This window comes from Scardinius erythrophthalmus (genome assembly GCF_964197995.2).
Source record: "Scardinius erythrophthalmus genome assembly, chromosome: 11".
Taxonomy (NCBI): Eukaryota; Metazoa; Chordata; class Actinopteri; order Cypriniformes; family Leuciscidae; genus Scardinius; species Scardinius erythrophthalmus.
This window is the reverse complement of record NC_138231.1, coordinates 39,167,439-39,188,026: the sequence shown is the minus strand read 5'-3', so window position 1 is coordinate 39,188,026 and position 20,588 is coordinate 39,167,439. Positions and strand designations below refer to the sequence as shown.

Here is a 20,588-nt window from a genome sequence, read left to right as displayed (position 1 = left end):
ACTCGACGATGGCCTATTACGTGAACAACTGTCTTTTTGATAAAAAGCAATTGGCGAACTAAAATAATTTTTTATTTTAGTCATACTTTATAGAATCGTTGTTTTATTATAATTTACGATAAAACATGTATATTTGATAATAAAAATAATAATAGCCTTTTAACAACTTTTCCGAACGGCAAATTTTAATATAGGTGAAGCGCGCCCCCTGCTGGGCAGGCAGGCTATTGCATAATGTCGCATACATAGACAGTAAAAGAATATACGAAGATTTGTTTTATTTCCTACACAGTGTTGATATATTATATTGTTAAAAATGAAATAGTCAAATAGTCATCAATCAATATCCTAGTTAAACAAGTAATGTAATGTCGTCTCCGAGTAAATAGAAGATTTAAGATAATGTGTATGTAGCTGATCATTTTTCATAGTTTTTTGTACAGATGTTTAACTTTGTTACCACAATTTATTTGATGAGAGTTTCTACAAAACACACAACATCTGTGATTATTGTCCTCCTGCCACTAGGAAGCAGTATCCCAAAAGCATTCAGTATTTTATCCCAGGAAGTGACCGCTTGGGCGTTTTGTTGTTCCTCGTCCCGCGTCCTGAAAATGTTTTTTTGTTTTTATGAAAACAAAGGATTTCAACATTTTCGCTATTGTAAAATACATTTTCAACACAATTTGGGTTATTGTGTTATGCCGACTTTTAATTAATCACAAGGCTTGAGGGATTCGTGTTTTGGTTTGGCTCTGGTGAGCAACTGGCCTAACAGCTGATAGTTGTACGTGGTGTAATATCGTCAATAAATACATAATCCCTATTTTTATACACCAAAGTCTACAGTTTATATTAATTAATAATGCTCACTATGATCTTTGTGCTTGTTGACACGAGAAACAAGAAGAAAAGCAAAACATTTTCCGCCATGGTTTTATGAAGTTAGTAGTTTTAAAGATCGCATATCTAGTTTATATTTATTATTAAAAAATAATATTTCAGTTTTTTAACTATCATGGATAATAGTACGGGTTGAAGTTATGTATTTTAATTGTTTACTCAAATCTGGCGCGAAAAGTTCTTCCTGGCAGGTTTTTCTGTTGTGTAAAATGGGCTTGGGTTTGTTGTTGGCTTGTTATAAAACGAGGCACTGAGAAATGTAAGTGTCAGTTTTTTCCTACTTTTCATGTATTTTTCCTCATACAACAGTCGACATGTTTTACCTTAAACAATTGTGTGTGCTGTTAAATGTGACATCTGTATGTAGCCTAAGTTAATCAACAATTACAGACTTGAGTGATTTAAATGGCACTACGTGTTATTTTATTTGACCTTATTCTGTTCTAATAATTTATAATATAAATTATAACAACTCATTATGATAAAGTGTACGTTAACCAGAAATTCCATATCCTGTAAATGTAATATATTCTTTAGTGGGCAGTTAACTTTAACACACTTTTCGCACAATATATCGTAAATTAAATGTTTTTGTACAAAATGCAAATACCTGTTTTTTTTCTCTCTTTTTTTCTTAATTCGCGCCCTTTTAAACCTGCTTGTGTAACTTATGAAAGTTCGGTTTTGTAACACTCGCATCCCCCCCAAAAATGTTTGAATTTCCCGCGAGGCGTAGTCCTCACGTGACGCCGTGGAGAATTGTGATTGGTTCATCTGATGAAAGATTTAAAAGGACCAGACAAAGCAGTAAGGTTTGCCCAGTTCCTATTGGCTGAGAATGAGCGCCAAGACTCGGATATAAAAGAGTATCTCTGGCATTCATTCTTCAATTTCTTCGCTTCAGCTGGACTGTGGACCTTCAAGCTCATACTTTGCTTTTATTTATTTGTATCTGGCTTTGTTTTAGAAGTTGTGTTACATCTATTTTTTTTAACTTAACCCCATTTCTGTTTTACCCAACGCTTTAATCTTTAACGTTACAATGATGTCAACTCGCTCTCCACTGAAGGCCAAGAATGAAAACACAGTTTCTGCAAAAATAACTAAAATGTCCTTGGTGGACAAAGAAAACACGGTAAGTGCGTTTTTATTTGTATTTTTAGGTGTAATACGATATCCATACATTTAATTCTAAGACATGTGCTGAGATTTTATTTTTCGGGAGTAACGTTAAGTTAACGTTCCTAGATCAATACTATATCAGAATTATGACTTCTGTTGAATTAACAGCCAAATACTGAACCGTTAACGTTAGCCACGAGGTAGATTGTAAAATGTGTGCTTTGTTTTGTCCTCAGCCACCCAGCCTGAACTCCACCAGAATCCTGGCGTCCAAAACGGCGCGCAAAATCTTTGATGATTCAGAGGTACGCTTACTTTAACTGCATCCCTGCACGTTTCTTCAGGATTTATAGCAGTAATGCATGTTAAATATATACAAGTTTAAACTATTGATTTCTCAAGTGATGTTTTAAAGTGGTAGATAAAATTTGGCGCCAAGTTGGTCTGGTCCATCAAAACTATCAAGCCTGTGAGGTGAACAATGGCTCGTAAAAACAAATCTAACTGAAGACCATGCTATATGGTAACCTAAAATGGGGGTTTACGGTGTATTTTAAGCCAGTTAACTTATTTGGATTTAAGCTGATTTTGCCGTCGGTATCTCGAGCTGATTCTTTGTGTAAACTACGCAGAAATGTTGCAAAAAATTACGATTAAATATGCAAAAATATTCTGTACATGTTTCGAGCGATGTTTCCATTACCATATTTTATTATGTCAACCGGAAGAACACTCTTGTTTTACCGGCGAACTAGACCGGAAGTAGTGGGGCAAGTTGGGGAAAAAAAAATCCCGTTTAGTACCAAGTTACATAAATAGTTACAGAAAATGGCATATGCTAATGCTTATATGAAGTCTCTAACTTCTACCTTCTTAGTATGGAGCAAAAAAGTTTGGTTACCAAAGCAACAAATCAGGTGAAACTAGGTTTTCATGCAAAATGGTAAATATTTTGAAGTATTTAAATGCTGCAAAGTTGAGATTTATATATATATATATATATATATATATATATATATATATATATATATATATATATATATATATATATATATATATATATTTGGTGGAAATGCATGTAATTTAAAAACAATCAAATCTTCAAAATGTGTCATGCACTTGAATCGTTAATCATGAAGTGTTTGTGCGTTATTAACTATGCTCCTCCCTTTCACATGCAACAGAATAGGCACTGGTGATTAAAGGCTTAATTTATTTTTATTTTAAGGAGCAGACAAAAGTCAAGAAAGGAGCTTTGGTGGAAGAGCCCCTTCTAAAGGAGAACCCCCATCGCTTTGTGATCTTCCCAATTCAGTACCATGACATCTGGCAGATGTACAAGAAGGCCGAGGCCTCCTTCTGGACTGCCGAGGAGGTGAGCTTCAATGTATATTTGATACACCAGAGGAAATTCAAGTTTGTTCCACGTTATGGTTCTTAAAACCATGACATCAAAGCAAGCATACAATGATTTTTATATTGCAGCGTTTTTAACTATTTAAATTTTTCCAAGGTTGACCTGTCCAAAGATATTCAGCACTGGGATTCCCTGAAAGAAGAGGAGAGATATTTCATCTCCCATGTTTTGGCTTTCTTTGCTGCAAGTGATGGCATTGTCAATGAGAACTTGGTGCGTTCGGAGGCAAACTTTCACAAGGTTTTTAAACTTCTGTAAAGTCACACTATTCTTATCACAGGTATTCTGTGATTTAATCTAGGTTGAGCGATTTACTCAGGAAGTCCAAGTGACTGAAGCCCGATGCTTCTACGGTTTCCAGATTGCAATGGAAAACATTCACTCTGAAATGTACAGCCTGTTGATCAATACCTACATCAAAGATCCCAAAGAGAGGTGAGTTATTAGACACGTGTGAGATATTAGGGGCGATGATGAGTGGCGCAGGGGTACGTACCTCAGCTGATAATGGGAGCTGAGTGTTGACTGCTCAAGATCAGTGGACGTGTGGTCCACTGGTTGTAGGGTGTCAGCACGAAACTATCGCCGTGACTGAGCCTCTTAAACTATGTGCTTGTCTAACTTCAATCTGTTTAGTCATTTAACCAATAAATAATGAAGTGTTTGTTTTGCTCCTGTAGGGAATATCTGTTCAATGCTATTGAGACGATGCCTTGTGTAAAGAAGAAGGCTGACTGGGCGCTCAACTGGATTGGTGACAAAAATGCACAATTTGGTATGTAACACACTACTTCAGATTTTATTTACTAATGATTTAAATGATGGCCTGAGCTAATTTTAAGTCTGTTTAGGCGAGAGAGTGGTGGCTTTTGCTGCAGTGGAAGGAATCTTCTTTTCTGGGTCTTTTGCTTCTATTTTCTGGCTAAAGAAGAGAGGACTCATGCCTGGACTCACCTTCTCCAATGAACTCATCAGCAGAGATGAGGTAACCATTTAGAAATGTCTTCTAACACAGGCTTGAATGCTTTTGAGTGTTGTGTGAAGGTTGAAGATGTGTTCTTAAGTTATATTCTCATTCTCGTCACAGGGTCTTCATTGTGACTTCGCCTGCCTCATGTTCAAGCACTTGATCAACAAACCATCAGAAGCTACAGTGAAGAAAATCATCATGAATGCAGTTGAAATTGAACAGGTTTGTGGGCTTGCATAAAACAAGTTCAAGTAGTGCCAGTCTTTTTTGGCCTTGGAGTTTTTGTGTAGACGCTATACTTTGAACTGCTTTGAATGAAATGCATGCTACTGGCAAGAAGCTCATGTGATTTTTCTCGTCTTCCTAGGAGTTCCTGACTGATGCGCTGCCCGTAAAGCTTATTGGCATGAACTGTGACCTAATGAAACAATACATTGAGTTTGTGGCGGACAGGCTACTGCTGGAGTTGGGATTTGACAAGGTAGGTTTATATGGCAACCTTAATAAAGCCAATTTTATTTGACTCATTTAAACCGACATGTTAAACTATGTATTTTGTATCTTTGCTCATGGTACTTTAGTCTTTGTGACTGACCTCAGGTCGTTAGCCTTGTTGGCTAATATCAGACTACAAATCAAGCTTGTTCTGTGCCTTCAGTTTAACATGGCATTTCAAGTGTCATTAACTTTCTAAATTTGTTTCTAGGTCTATAAAGTGGAAAACCCTTTTGACTTTATGGAGAACATTTCCTTGGAGGGCAAGACCAACTTCTTTGAGAAGCGAGTTGGCGAGTACCAGCGGATGGGAGTCATGTCTGGATCCACAGATAACACTTTCACACTGGATGCTGATTTTTAAAGACTCACTCTGAGTGACTTGAATGGACACTTGTAAGCTATGGATCCTTGGACTCTAAGGAGATTCAGCCTCACTTATTCTTGTTTACATGATTTTTCTTTAACTATTCATTTGTTTTAATGATGTTTTCTGCAATTACTTTTTATTTTTGTTGTTTTAAATGATAATAAAAAGAAATGCTTCTACTTGCTGCTTTTCTACTCATTGCATTGCCTCTAGGGCGTGGCGGAGACGAGGATTAGACATCTAAAATGCATGTTTGTGCTGTTTTAACTGAAAGGAACTTGCACTGACTTATAGGGGTGTAACGATACCCTCATGTCACGATTCGATACATATCACAATACTGAACTCATGATACGACATTGCGATACTCCAAGACATATGATAAAAGGTTAACAAAAAATTTACTGTTTATTAAACTGATACATTTGATATTACATTGTGTGTATAAATGAATATTCTTGGACTTGGTGCTGGAAACCCAAAGCACAGGACAATAGACACCAGAATAAAAATATTCATGATTCTGAAGTTGAAAATACGGAGTTATTTTAGATGAACATGTTTCTGTCACTGACTAGATACATTTAAAATAATGTAGGCCACTTTTTTACACAGATATTCCCCTATTGCATTATTCAACATTATATTCAACATTATATATAATATTTGAATGTAGTACTGACACTAGAAACCTTAAAAAAAATTCTCACATAGTAATTTTTATTTTGGGTGAACTATTCACAATACATATTGTTGCATTTTTGTATTGAGATATATTGTGACCTGATATATTGTTACACCCCTACTGACTTATCTTAAAGATTGTCAGTGCCATTGTTTTGTCTCAAGATGCACACCAGTAATGCTTTCTAAGGCACATTTATTAAAGCTTCTTAAATGCCTTGATTGAACTCTAATCTAAACCACCTGTGAAACTGGGCCTGGGAGTTTTTAATGTGACCGATGCATCGTCCTACTGCAAATATTAGTGATGTGACTAAAGCAGACTTAAATCAGTGCTTAAGGTCATTTAGTTTCATTTGTAAGACAGAAGTACCTCTTCAATGGTTTTATTGAACAGGAGAGTAAAATGACCGTGTTGGTACATGTATAGTGCAGATGAACTTCCTTAAATCCAAAACATCCCATTTATCGTATAACATTTGGCAAGTTTTTCCTCCTGGCTGCCGTTGTTTCATACACAGGCTTAATGAATGATTTCAGCTGATATAAAGCATTTTAGCTTCTGTCCAAACTGACTCCAGTCTCTGGACTGTTGAGTGTTAGTTCATAACTGATCTGGGAATGCTGATCAATACAATAACCCAGTAACTATTGCCTGTTGAATGGTCAATATAAAAATCACATCTCCACACACACCTGTAATGAACAACATTTCTGACATGGAAACTTCTAAAGCACTCAATATATTTATAGTAGTCATTATCTGGGGCACTCATGGCATGAGCTGGTGACCGGCTGTTCTCCTCTAAGTGCTCTCAGGACATTTCGAAACAGTTTCTGCATGGGACGGCGTTAACTTTAAGTTGTAGGAACGCATTCCTTAAACACAAAGAACAAAGCGTTAACATTGTCCGGCCTGCTTTAAAATAGGCCTATTAATCTTTTATGCTTATTTAATAATAATAATAATTAAACTTAAATCTTTCCTTATATGCCACACTGTTATATCAGTGGCACAACTGTCATTGATCTGTGCTGCCGTAACTGCTGTGAAAACACGGTAATGGATAGTCATGAACTTCCTGTCTAGGGTCAGTATGAGTGTTATGAACAGTGATTGACTCTGGGACATGTACATTACTGTGAGGATCATTTATAGGGGGTTTTTCTTATTAGCATGCCTGTCAGTGGTTCGTCATTCTGGAGAGTTAACAGCTGCTTTAGCCGACACATTGACACACATTACATCTTGTTAGCAGACATATCACTGAAACAGCCCAGTGGCACAACAGGTAGTAAAAGTATTACAGTATTCCTCATTTGATATACTGTATATATATATATATATATATATATATATATATATATATATATATATATATATATATATATATATATATATATACACACACTACCGTTCAAAAGTTTGGGGTCAGTAAGATTTTTTAATGTTTTTAAAAGAAGTATCTTCTGCTCACCAAGGCTGCATTTATTTGATAAAAGAAAAAAACAGTAATTTTGTGAAATATTATGACAATTTAAAATGACTGTTTTCTATTTTAATATATTTTAAACTGTAATTTATTCCTGTGATCAAAGCTGAATTTTCAGCATCATTACTCCAGTCTTCAGTGTCACATGATCCCTCAGAAATCATTCTAATGTGTTGATTTGATGCTCAAGAAACATTCATTATTATTATCAATGTTGAAAACAGTTGTGTACAATTTTTTTTCAAAATTCTTTGATGAATAGAAAGTTCAAAAGAATAGCATTTATTTAAAATAGAATATTTTCTAACATTATAAATGTCTTTACTGTAACTTCTGATCAGTTTAACTCATCCTTGATGAATAAAAGTATTGATTTATTTTATTTATTTCCCCCAAAAATAAAATTACAATTCTTACTGACCCCAAACTTTTGAAGGGTAGTGTTTAATGTTACAAAAGATTTAGATTTCAGATAAATGCTGTTCTTTTGAACTTCATCATAGCATCATGAAAGAAAAATGTAAAAAACTGTTTTCAACATTGATAATAATCAGAAATGTTTCTTGAGCATCAAATCAACATATTAGAATGATTTCTGAAGGATCATGTGACACTAAAGACTGGAGTAATGATGCTGAAAATTCAGCTTTGATCACAGGAATAAATTACACTTTACTGTATATTCACATAGAAAACAGCTGTTTTAAAATTGGAATAATATTTCATAATATTACTGTTTTTGTTTGTATTTTTAATCAAATAAATGCAGCCTTGGTGAGCAGAAGCCTTTTAAAAACATTAGAAATCTTACTGACCCCAAACTTTTGAACGGTAGTGTATATATATATATATATATATATATATATATATATATATATATATAGATAGATAGATAGATAGATAGATAGATAGATAGATAGATAGATAGATAGATAGATAGATAGATAGATAGATAGATAGATAGATAGATATACACTTTTTTCAGTTTATTTCAATTATTAAAAACAATTTTCAATAGTTTTAGTTAATGGAAACAACACTGACTTATTTACTGGCATTTACCCCCTCAATTTTTTAGCCATTTTGTCATTTGTTTTGGATATTCTGAAATATCGATATTTACTCATCTTTTATGTACTTACTTAAGGTGAATTCATCCATACCACGTATACTAAAGACCCTGCAAACACTACATGATGTGGATCAACAGCCCAGCATATGATCCACATCACTTGCTGGTATACGGCCCTGCAGGCTCATGTCACAGGTTGATCAACAAACCATTGTTCCCAATGTAATGTATGTTAAAAAGCATTTGGGCCCAACAGTTGCCACACTCCAAGTGGTGGTCTACTGGTAAGCACAGCTGTCTGAAACAGGCAAATCCTGTGTCCCCTCCATGCCCTTTTAAGGAGACAGGACCCTGTCAAAGTGTGTGTGTTGGTTGCCTGCTTTGTTTGACCACTGGGCCTCCCACACAGCAGTGCTTCTTAACTGACGCTAATAGATCATCAACACAGTAAATAATGCCATGGTAGAATTACAACTGTTACTGTACTTTAATAGCCCAACAAGACACCCAAATTCTCTCATTTATCTTTCCTGACGCTACAAGCCACACTTTTCACCCAGAAAGATACTAAACCACACTACAACTGCAAAGAAATCATTAGCAATGGTCTCATTTTGGTAAACGGCATCATCTGAGCTATAATAAGATGCTAGTATCAGTCACAGTATACGTGAGGGTTCAAGGGAATCCGAATGGATTGTGTGCTGTAGATATCTAACAAGCTGGGGTGAAAAAAACTGCTAATAATAGCACATCTAACAGAGAGGATAGAGGATGATGCTCAAAAATGCTCACACATAATCCAACTTTGGCACAGCAAGCCAGAGGGTCTGTAAGAAACTCCAGAAATCTGATAACAAAAGGTTAGAAAATACTATCACGCTGATATCACGGCCTTTTTCAGTCAGGTTTGAGCTTTGAGGGACACAAATAGAACATTATCTCCTGTTCACCAAGCCTGAAACAACACAAGATAACACACACACACACACACACACACACACACACACACACACACACACACACACACACACACACACACACACACACACACACACACACACACCACAACAGGAGGCAATAGCACCTTTAACACCAAACGGTGAAAGAAAATTAATGTGTAAAATGCATGTTTTAAAAACCCAGATTATATGCGTAGAATCAAACTACAGTTTTTCGCAAATATAGAGGAATATACAAAGGAAACATTTGTTTTCACACAGTGTCGAGTGAAAGAGATAACGGGGGAGAAGGTGACAAATAAGGAGATGGAGCCAAGCAAGGAGCAGCACTGATGTGTCGCCAGGAGCACCTGTCACTCACCATGACCCTAAAAGGACAGAGCTGAGCCAATCAGAGAACAGCAGTTGCAGAGAAAGGACACAGGTCCTTCCTAACACCCCCACACCTCTCAGCTGTCTGGCATGTTGTGGGCCCGATCGCATACCAGGGCCCAGGCCATTTGACAAAGGTGGTGTTACTCAGGTCCGGCTCCTAGATGTGACCCCACACGTCTGGTGTTACATCCCTTTCCAATGCCTGTGAAGTCAAATCATTGTTTTTACACTGTGTCATCAGTGATGACCGACCGTACATATATATTGTTCCGTGTCAAAGGTCATGACGTGTGATTTCCTGACATTCCTTTAAGTTTATTTGTTTGGTGTGTGTAATGGCATCACAAACCAACTATTTTGCATGTGCTATTGTCATATTCATATTGATATGATTGTTAGTGGCCAAGAAAATGTCAATATTACAATTCCATACTATTTTGTCAACAAAAATAATCAGTCATTTTAAATGGTATTTTAGTATTATTTTTACACTATTATGGTATTTATTCATATTTAAAAATTGCTTTTATTTTATTTTACTATTAAGTTTAATTTCAGTGTTTTAGTAATTTTGTTATGTGCTTTTGTGAATAACTTTTGAATATTTTTATTTAACTTTAAATTATTTTTAAGTTTTTAAGTTATAGTTCTTCAACTTAAACTTATTTTATTTTATTCAATTTTTGTTTGTTTTTTTACATTTAAGTTTTCCAACAAATATTTATATTTGATTTTATTTCAGCTGTATTCAAGTAACGGTAACACATTTGAATAGTTTTAGTTTTAGTTAACATTAGCAACACTGGTTTTGACATTATATTATAATGTACAGTATGAAAAATGAATATTCCTTTTGATATTTGCTAAATTTTAACAGTGTTAAATTATGATGATTTTTTAAATGTTAGATGACAGCAGAAAAAAAACGGTCCGATTACCGCTATGGTATTTATTGTGCATCTTTAGAAGAATGCAACAGTTAGCATAACATTTCTCTTTAGCCACATTCATAGAGAACAATGCTATTTATCGTTATATTTTTTTTTGACTAAATTACATCTAGTAACATTCAGTCACACATAACAACAGAACATGACATAAAACATTGCATAATATATTAAAAGAGATGGAGAACGATGAAAGAATAGTACTTGGCTTCTTTCGGCCTTCCATTTGGCTCTGAAATCATAACAGTTTTCCACTGCTTATTTTGCTACGAAAGAGGATCTGTCCCCTCTTAAGAAACATCTGTCCATTTTGGTAATCATGCAGGAGAATATAGTACAGGATGTGGGCCGTTTTCTAGCATCTCTTATTTGGTGTTGTGTGAAATCCTGAACCCGCCCCCCACCCTACCAGCATATTTAAGGGGCATCCTTCTCCGATGCCCTTCATCCCAGTGGAAACCCCAGTCTTGTGCTACAACTTGGTGAGTGTTTGCTACTACCTTTATATGGACTACTTCAGAGAGAAAGATTTGAGATGGAATAACCCAACACTTCATCTCTTTCATGGGAAGGAACATAAATTTCTGGAATTGTTGATGCAGATGGTGGAGAATTGGCTGATTTTACATCGATGGTCTTAACAGAAACTACTTTTTCTGATAATTGCTCATCCTCTGTGATAATATATCTGTAGCTGTAGCTAGAGAAATGTATGAAAACAGATTGGTTGGCATAAAGAAATAACACTGGATGTAATGAAGGATGGTGACGAGTTGTATTAGATTGGATTGGAATCCATGTCTAGATCTCATAAGGCTCACTTGAAAATGCTCTAATAAAGAGAGTCATCAACAGATGTAGTGAAGTGACACATGCAGTGGATCTCTTACAGTTTCTAGACAGCTGAGGAGGCGATCCTTAGGTCCTGTTGTCATTTGTCATCAGACAACTGCGAAATAGCTACAGATAGGACACTCGGTCAGGGGCCTCTGTTCAGACTGACAAGAGCTGATTCCTAAAATAGTTTAAAGGGTTCTGCTGTGCTGCTTGTTGACCTTACCTGATGCTACGTTTTCTATTAAGGGCTCTATATTGACCATTTTGAAGCTAAAAAACATATAAAGGTTATTTAATATTTCTGTTATTACCATAGCTGTACAATTATACACTCTCCTAAAACATGTTTTCTTTCTCCCAGGACCATTCTAAAAAAGACCAATCATGTGTGACGACGATGAGACTACCGCGCTCGTGTGCGACAATGGTTCTGGTTTGGTCAAGGCTGGATTCGCCGGTGATGATGCTCCCCGTGCCGTCTTTCCCTCTATTGTTGGCAGACCCCGTCACCAGGTGGGCCTCCGAAGCATGTTTATTATATTGCATACTGGAAAATGTATGCAATAGATTAACTGAACTACTGATTATAGATCTAATTTATGACTCTTGTACCTCAGGGTGTGATGGTCGGCATGGGTCAGAAAGACAGCTATGTGGGAGATGAGGCTCAGAGCAAGAGGGGTATCCTCACTCTGAAATATCCCATCGAGCACGGCATCATCACCAACTGGGATGACATGGAGAAGGTAGCAATCACAGAATTCTTACCGAATGCTGATTTGTTTTTCATCCATTAATCAAACATAAGGATTTTTTTTCCCTATTAGTTTGGTCACCAAGGGATTCACACCATGCATTCATCCATTCATTTAATATATTTCTCCAGATCTGGCACCACACCTTCTACAACGAGCTGCGTGTGGCCCCTGAGGAGCACCCCACTCTGCTCACCGAGGCCCCCCTCAACCCTAAAGCCAACAGGGAGAAGATGACACAGGTGAGCTAATGCAGGGATATGAATGTCCCCTTGTGTGGGACCCTATGATGTGGAAGCGTATAATAGCAGCCAAATATTCAAATACATTTATACTGTAAAAAATTGGGTAACACTTAATTTTAAGGTCAATTAGTTACAGCTACTACATGTACTCACTATAGTAATAACAGTAAATTGCATAATTACAAGTAACAAACCTTAAACCAAACCCTAACTCTATGTAGTTAATTAATATTACTCAATGCTTATTTGAGTAATTGCAATGCAACTATGTCTCCTTTAAATGAATTGTAACCAAAAATATATTTGTTTTATTCATTTATGTATTTATATTTCTTTGAGCGTTTTCACGGTCGCCCTAGCCCCCCTTTGTGGCCCCCTGAGCCTTGGGTTTTACATTAACCATGTGTTTAACATGCTGAAACCAGTGTTATATTATCATTGAAATACTATAATAGTTTTTGTCAGTATTTTGAATTAGATTTGATCTATCTATCTATCTATCTATCTATCTATCTATCTATCTATCTATCTATCTATCTATCTATCTATCTATCTATCTATCTATCTATCTATCTATCTATCTATCTATCTATCTATCTATCTATCTATCTATATACATATCATCTATACATATTTCATTTGTTTATTTTATTTCAAGTAACTGTTTTTATGATTGTAGTTTTATTTAAGGATAATAAAGCTGTATTTTTCTCCTTTTTTCAGATCATGTTTGAAACCTTCAACGTCCCTGCCATGTATGTTGCCATTCAGGCTGTTCTCTCCCTGTACGCCTCTGGCCGTACCACTGGTCAGTGTCTATCAAATCACCAGAATTAATACATAACATTATAGGCATTAAATCCTATAAATCTGTAATAGAAAGCAATACATACTTAACATGCCAGTAGAAAACTTGAAATGCCAATGCATCATGTTACAGGTATCGTGCTGGACTCTGGTGATGGTGTGACCCACAACGTCCCCATCTATGAGGGTTATGCTCTACCTCACGCCATCATGCGTCTGGATCTGGCCGGTCGAGATCTCACTGACTACCTGATGAAGATCCTGACAGAGCGTGGTTACTCTTTCGTGACAACTGGTGGGTGCCCTGTGAAGAATCATACTTCTTTTAATGATTTTGTTTAGAAATTAGTAAACGCTAAAAAGAAATTACCTCAGTGTTTTAATATTAATGTAAAATTGTTTGTCTCATTGCCGGGCAGATTGTTTCTGTAAAAAAAAATCTTAACAGACACTATAAGATACTATAAAGTTAAATAATTTCATTATATCCAAGTTATTCATTTATTCAGTGAGATTCATGCAATAAACAGGATAACGTACAGTCATGTATCTCAAAACAAATGTTTTCATTGTCTTTTCCCAATTCACTTACTCTCTTTACTCCTCCATAGCTGAGCGTGAGATTGTGCGTGATATTAAGGAGAAGCTGTGCTACGTCGCTCTGGACTTTGAGAATGAGATGGCCACTGCTGCCTCTTCCTCCTCTTTGGAGAAGTCCTATGAGTTGCCTGATGGCCAGGTCATCACCATTGGAAACGAGCGTTTCCGCTGCCCTGAGACCCTCTTCCAGCCCTCTTTCATTGGTATGTTTTAGTTGGGCCTCAAATGACTTCATTGCATCTATGTTGCTGTCCATACATCACAAGTCGTCCCTTCTGAAATATCGCTAACACAGTTTGTGACATTGCACCTCACAGGTATGGAGTCTGCTGGCATCCATGAAACCGCCTACAACAGCATTATGAAGTGTGACATAGACATCCGCAAGGATCTGTATGCCAACAATGTCCTGTCTGGTGGTACCACCATGTACCCTGGTATTGCTGACCGTATGCAGAAGGAGATCACTGCTCTGGCCCCTAGCACAATGAAGATCAAGGTAACCTTTTCTAAATGAGCTCTTGTTTGCTTTATAGTTCCAGTTTTACAGTCTAACTACATTCATATTCTCGTGTTCGTCCTCTAGATCATTGCTCCCCCTGAACGTAAGTACTCCGTCTGGATTGGTGGTTCCATCCTGGCTTCTCTCTCCACCTTCCAGCAGATGTGGATCAGCAAGCAGGAATATGATGAGGCAGGTCCCTCCATCGTTCATAGAAAGTGCTTCTAAACCTTCGATCCTCCTCAAGTCAATCCATCTAACCCTCCGTATGCATTTGTTACTGTGTCTTGTTCTGTATATACATTTACTGTTGTAATAAAAGTTGTGAAGTGTAACATACTCTTTGTGTTCTGAATATTTAATGCAGGTATTAGTAATTTACTAAACAAAAGCTCTCAGTTTTTTAATATCTGTAAATTTGGTAGGCTACATATTTTTTGTTTAAAAGGAAATCCTCAAAACTTTACACACACTGTGGAAAATCGACCAAGTCCTAGTGCAAAAAGGTCTAAAAAAAATAAGTTTCTCTAACATTCTTAAATTAAAATTATTCCATTTTTAAAATCCTCAAAAACTACAGCCCCAATTTCAGAGAAGTTGGGATATTTTGTAAAATGCTAAAATAATCAACAATCTGTGATTAGTTAATTATCTTGAACCTTTGTTTAACTGACAAAAGTACAAAGGAAAAAATTACAATTCCTTTTCACTGTCCAAAATAAACCAATTTTGAATTTGAAGAAACACACTCCAAAAAAGTTTGGGCAGAGGCAAAATACAAGTGAAAAGATTACAGAATATCCAAGTTAAACTGTTTTGAAACAGTCCACAATAAGTAGGTGAATTGGTTATAGGGTATCGTGTTTGGGTATAAAAGGAGCATCCACCAAAGACTGCAAATATAGGACATGACTCATCACTTTGTGGCAAATTACATGAGAGAATTGTCAAACAATTCAAAAATTGCATTTCTCAGTGCAAAATTGCAAGGTATTTAGGTCTTACACCATCTACCTTACATAACATTGTGAAAAGATTCAGGGAGAAATCTTAGTTTATAGGGTAAGGCAGGAAACCTCTGTTGAGTGTGACCTTCGAACCTTCAGCTGGCACTGCATGAGAAACCGTCATGCTACTGTGTTAAATATAGCCATATGTGCTCGGAAGTACTTTGGAAAACTGTTACTGTCACTTGATCAAGAAATGCAACTTGAATCTCTGTTATGCAAGGAGAAATCTATAGGCCCTACATCCATTCTATGCAGAGATGCTGTAGAGTAGAGTATGCCAGGCTTCATTCTACACGCGTTACAACAGAGTGTTTTCTAGACACACTGTAGAGTTGCCTGCCTGCAGTCCATCTGTCTTCTACTGTAAATGTTTGGCATCATGAAAAGAAGAATCAGACAACGGCGACCACAGTCTGTCTTGTATCAGGAGAGATTGGGCAAAAAAAAAAGAAAAGAAAAGAAAAAAAGTATAGTATAGTAACTATAGTATAAATATAACTATAGTATAGTTAGTATCCTCATGCAACTCCCAAATTATTAAAAATTAATAAAAGGAAAGGTGATGTGACAGTGGTAAACATGCCTCTGTCCCAACCTTTTCTGGATTGTGTTGCAGCCATCAAATATATATAGGCTACAAAATACAATTAAGTTGGTCAGTAAAAACATTGAAAATCTTTTGTAAGTTAACTAAAGATTAAAGAGAATTGACAAATAACAGATTCTTGATTTTATTGCATTTTACAAAAATGGGGTTGTAAAATGTCAATACCACCATATCTTATTAACTGCGGTGTAAACAAGTGAACAATTAAACTGGCACCGGTATGTCACTTAATAGTAGTGCACTGGAACAAAGTCGAATTATATAAGAATATATATATATATATATATATATATATATATATATATATATATATATATATATATATATATATATATATATATATATATATATATATATTCGAATTCATGCCTGTTCGCGAGAATAGACTACCAAGAAAATCAATGAATAATTGAACCATGATTGTTGTTGGCTATTATTCTTTGCATTGTAGGCTGTATTTGCATTGTGAACGTTAATCTATTATTATAATTCGATTAAACTGACAGGTTCATAACATTAAAGGACTATGACGACACGACATACATAGCCAAGTGATTTATTTATTATATAATTAAAAATAATGATATGGAAAATATGAGTTTTTCCCCCTAAGAGGCTTTCCGTTTCCTATAAAATACAGCAGATGTTTTAACGGCTATGTGCTAGCAGTGTGCTAGTCACTAAACCAATAGGTGTGATGATGATTCTGCTGCTTGGCAACAGAGCAAATGAAGCGAGGAGGAGGAGGAGGAGGACGGCATCTGTGTTGAACCCGACACACTCTTTCTCAATCCAGATTACATGGTAGGTTACCTCTTTGTGTTCGCAAACTCTTTATTCTGTATTGTCTACAACACGTTGGATGTTTAGCTGAACAACGAATGTTTTTTAATGTGCGCGTGTAAAATAACGGCCTGTGTTTTTATTAAGCCTTGTGACGCAACGTTACGTATTTTAGTTACAATCTGGGATGTGCGTTTTCTTTGAGCGCAATAATATCTAAATTAACGTTATAGATCATAGCATCAAGTTTATAACCCAGTTTCAACATTAGCTGGTCGGTGAACATAAAACAATAAAAAATAATGTATATATTTTGTTTACATCTTAAGTTTTAGCTAGCATACTACATGTTGTGTTTATTGTCGGTGTGTAGTGAAAGTCAACGATGGGTTCGGCTCCGAAAATGACACACACGGTTCTTCTGAGTGTCGTTATATGCTCGATGGCCGTGGTTTCTGGCCGCAGTCCCCGCACGGTGGATCAGGTGTCGGAGGCGGATATCCAGCGCCTGCTTCATGGAGTGATGGAGCAACTGGGAATCGCGCGGCCCAGGGTCGAGTATCCCGCGCACCAGGCCACCAACATAGTGGGTCCTCTCAGCATCCAAGGTAAGAGTTTCTCTGTAGAAGCGCAGGTTTTAAAAGATGCAAATGATATAATAACTGTATAATACTCATGACGCGGTTACCTTTATCTGTAATTTTACACTTTATCCAATAGGTGGTGCCCATGAGGGACTCCAGCATCTCGGGCCGTATGGGAACATCCCTAACATTGTTGCAGAGTTAACTGGGGATAGTGTTCCCAAAGACTTCAGCGAGGACCATGGTTACCCTGACCCTCCCAATCCTTGCCCCCTTGGAAAGACTGGTATGCAGTGCACAAATATACAGTGGTGTCACCATTCATTTAGTTTATCAATCACATAAAAACCAAGAGGAATCCATATTAAAGGGATAGTTCACTTTGAAATTAAATTTTGGTATGTTTTAGCTTACCTCAAGGGCATCCAAAATGTAGGTGTCTTTTTTTCCGCAGTAGTTTCAATTTTGATATTTTTAGGTCAAACCGTTCTTGTCTGTCAGTCATATAATGCAGGTCTATGGTCACTGTCTCAAAGAGCATGCGCAGAGTCCAAATTAAAACAATTCCCCGTCGTCCAAATTTAACAATTCCCCATCATAAGTACACATTGATGGCCTAAGACACGAAACGAGCGGTTTGTGTGAGAAAACGAACAGTATTTATATCGTTGTTACCTCTTGAACACAGCCGCGTCCAAGTGATCTGAGGGCGCGGGCGGGTATAGAATATACACTAGATGTCGCCTTGGCTACTGCAGTTCATTGGAACAAAACCGTAGCCAAGGCGGCATCTAGTGTATATATCTATACCCGCCCGCGCCCTCAGATAACTTGGTATGTTTCAAGAGGTAACAACGATATAAATACTGTTCGTTTTCTCACACAAACCGCTCGTTTCGTGTCTTAGGCCATCAATGTGTACTTACGATGGGGAATTGTTTAATTTGGACGACGGGGAATTGTTTTAATTTGGACTCTGTGCATGCCCTTTGAGACAGTGACCATAGACCTGCATTAAATGACTGACAGACAAGAACGGTTTGACCTAAAAATATCAAAATTGAAACTACTGCGGAAAAAAAGACACCTACATCTTGGATGCCCTTGAGGTAAGCTAAAACATACCAAAATTTAATTTCAAAGTAAACTATCCCTTTAAATATTTGATTGGATTGAAAATGTTTACTATATCCTCCTAAAGGAATCTAAACTTCTGTGAATGGTTTTGGAATGGGATGCATTTCTCCTGGTTGAAAAAATGTGATCATGTCTTTATAGCTGCTGATGGATGTTTAGAGAACGCTCCGGACACTGCGGAGTTCAGTCGAGAATTCCAGAAACATCAGCACCTCTTTGACCCTGAGCATGACTACCCTGCGCTGGCGAAGTGGGTGAGTTCACACCTGGCACCTTGAAACAGGCTGGACTTCTGATTTTTCATGATTAATTTAGTGAAAAGTGCAGTGAAGTTACTTTCTCTCAGTTGTCAGACTTTTCTAATCGTATTTGATGATTCTGTCAAGTACCTTTCCTGTACTAACATACATATGTTCTCCTCTACATTTAGTAAGATTCTTACATCCTAATTGGTGAATCAATCAAATGAACTACATAGAACAAATAACATTTACTACATATAACTATGTAATTTAATGCAATATAACAATATAATATAAACAACAGTGTAGAAGGACCTTAAAGGGTTAGTTCACCTAAAAATGAAAATTCTGTCATTAATTACTCACCCTCATGTCTTTCCAAACCCGTTCCGTTCATCTTCTGAACACAAATGAAGATAGAGAACGTAAAACTAAGCGCTTTAGTCCAACTTTTTTAAGAGATCACCTTATATGATGAACAGATTGAATTTAGGTTTTTATTCACATATAAATATTCATCAACTCATACCTCAGTTATGGTAAACGGAAGCTCAAGAATGTTTGCTTAAAATGCGAGAACCAATGAGGTTCCTTCTTGTGTTTTACGCAGCACGTTTGAGCTTCTGCAAGAACCAATGGTGTTTGTTCTCGCGCATCAAGCAGGTTCAGTTGAGCTTCTGTTTGTTTTTGCTAATAATGTATATAAAAAATTCTGTTCATCATATAAAACTATAGCTAAAAGTCTCTTCAGAAAATCTGGACTAAACCACTCAATTCATATGGATTAGTTTTCCGATTTCTTTATGAACTTTTTGAAGCGTCAAAATGGTAGTTGTGTAGCTGTCTATGAAGGGACAAAAAGCTCCCAGATTTCATCAAAAATATATTTATTTGTGCTACAAAAATGAACAAAAGTCTTACGGGTTTTGAACGACATGAAGATGAGTAATTAATGACAGAATTTTATCTTCTGGGTAAACTAACCTTTTATATTTTTAAATGAGATTGTAGGAATTCATACGACTTCGCCACCAATTCACCAAAATGTTAAATAGTTACGAATTGCTAGAAGTTAACAGACTGCACTTAAATACATTTTTTTTCTTTCAGAATAAAGGACTGTTGTACGAAAAGCTGAAGGGTGGGCCAAAGAGAAGAAAAAGGGTATGCTATAAATATGAAATAACTAAAACATTATTTTTCTTTGCTGAATCCTTCTCAATAGACCAGTACAAGAATTAAGCGATTTTCTAATTACATACATGTCTCGTATTTTCAGTAATGTCACAGGATCTGTCACTGACTGTGTTTCAGAGTGCAAATCCATATCTGATGGGAAAGAGGCTGGATAACGTAGTGGCCAAGAAATCAGTGCCACATTTCCCTGAGGAAGATGAAGTTGAAACTGCTACAAGCAATATCAAGGCCTGAACATCATGTTCATAAAATTTGTATAAAAATGACTTTTCTGTTTCACAGTAAAGTAAGCATTAAATTATGTGTGATATTCAAATAAATCATATTAATAGAGCAAGGGTGCAAATGGTGATTGTAACATGAATGATTATTCTCTTGGCACAACTTTTGTTGTAACACCACTTAATCAAATAAAAATGACGTATATGTCCATGTGCAGATAATCAGGGTCATGCGTTTTTAACTTCAAGAT

At 36.4% G+C, this 20,588-nt stretch overlaps 3 protein-coding genes across 9 annotated transcripts; all 3 read left to right on the top strand.

Moving 5' to 3' along the window:
* Nucleotides 1–559: 559 nt before the first annotated feature.
* rrm2 (ribonucleotide reductase M2 polypeptide) lies at nt 560–5,456 on the top strand. Of its 4 annotated transcripts, none has more exons than XM_081378541.1 (11): nt 560–758; nt 1,973–2,038; nt 2,262–2,330; nt 3,254–3,400; nt 3,539–3,655; nt 3,744–3,877; nt 4,123–4,217; nt 4,294–4,427; nt 4,530–4,634; nt 4,780–4,893; nt 5,119–5,456. In XM_081378541.1, exons 2-11 carry the CDS (start codon nt 2,012–2,014, stop codon nt 5,269–5,271), a joined length of 1,095 nt encoding a protein of 364 aa, XP_081234667.1. In that variant the 5' UTR covers nt 560–758; nt 1,973–2,011; the 3' UTR covers nt 5,272–5,456. The 4 variants fall into 4 exon arrangements, with proteins under 4 accessions (XP_081234667.1, XP_081234666.1, XP_081234665.1 ...); XM_081378540.1 differs by having other exon boundaries at nt 561–1,162; XM_081378539.1 differs by lacking the exon at nt 560–758 and having other exon boundaries at nt 1,734–2,038; nt 3,260–3,400.
* A 5,673-nt stretch (nt 5,457–11,129) lies between these two features.
* On the top strand, nt 11,130–14,895 carry actc1a (actin alpha cardiac muscle 1a). Of its 2 annotated transcripts, none has more exons than XM_081379574.1 (9): nt 11,130–11,292; nt 12,009–12,160; nt 12,265–12,393; nt 12,534–12,644; nt 13,371–13,455; nt 13,588–13,749; nt 14,066–14,257; nt 14,372–14,553; nt 14,641–14,895. In XM_081379574.1, the coding sequence occupies exons 2-9, from the start codon at nt 12,032–12,034 to the stop codon at nt 14,782–14,784; spliced, it is 1,134 nt and encodes a 377-aa protein (XP_081235700.1). In that variant the 5' UTR covers nt 11,130–11,292; nt 12,009–12,031; the 3' UTR covers nt 14,785–14,895. The 2 variants fall into 2 exon arrangements, with proteins under 2 accessions (XP_081235700.1, XP_081235701.1); XM_081379575.1 differs by lacking the exon at nt 11,130–11,292 and adding an exon at nt 11,343–11,934.
* A 1,937-nt stretch (nt 14,896–16,832) lies between these two features.
* On the top strand, nt 16,833–20,558 carry scg5 (secretogranin V). Of its 3 annotated transcripts, none has more exons than XM_081378633.1 (6): nt 16,833–16,977; nt 17,330–17,564; nt 17,677–17,826; nt 18,819–18,931; nt 20,030–20,083; nt 20,234–20,557. In XM_081378633.1, the coding sequence occupies exons 2-6, from the start codon at nt 17,342–17,344 to the stop codon at nt 20,348–20,350; spliced, it is 657 nt and encodes a 218-aa protein (XP_081234759.1). In that variant the 5' UTR covers nt 16,833–16,977; nt 17,330–17,341; the 3' UTR covers nt 20,351–20,557. The 3 variants fall into 3 exon arrangements, with proteins under 3 accessions (XP_081234759.1, XP_081234761.1, XP_081234760.1); XM_081378635.1 differs by having other exon boundaries at nt 16,914–16,977; nt 20,199–20,557; XM_081378634.1 differs by having other exon boundaries at nt 16,969–17,230; nt 20,234–20,558.
* Nucleotides 20,559–20,588: the final 30 nt, after the last annotated feature.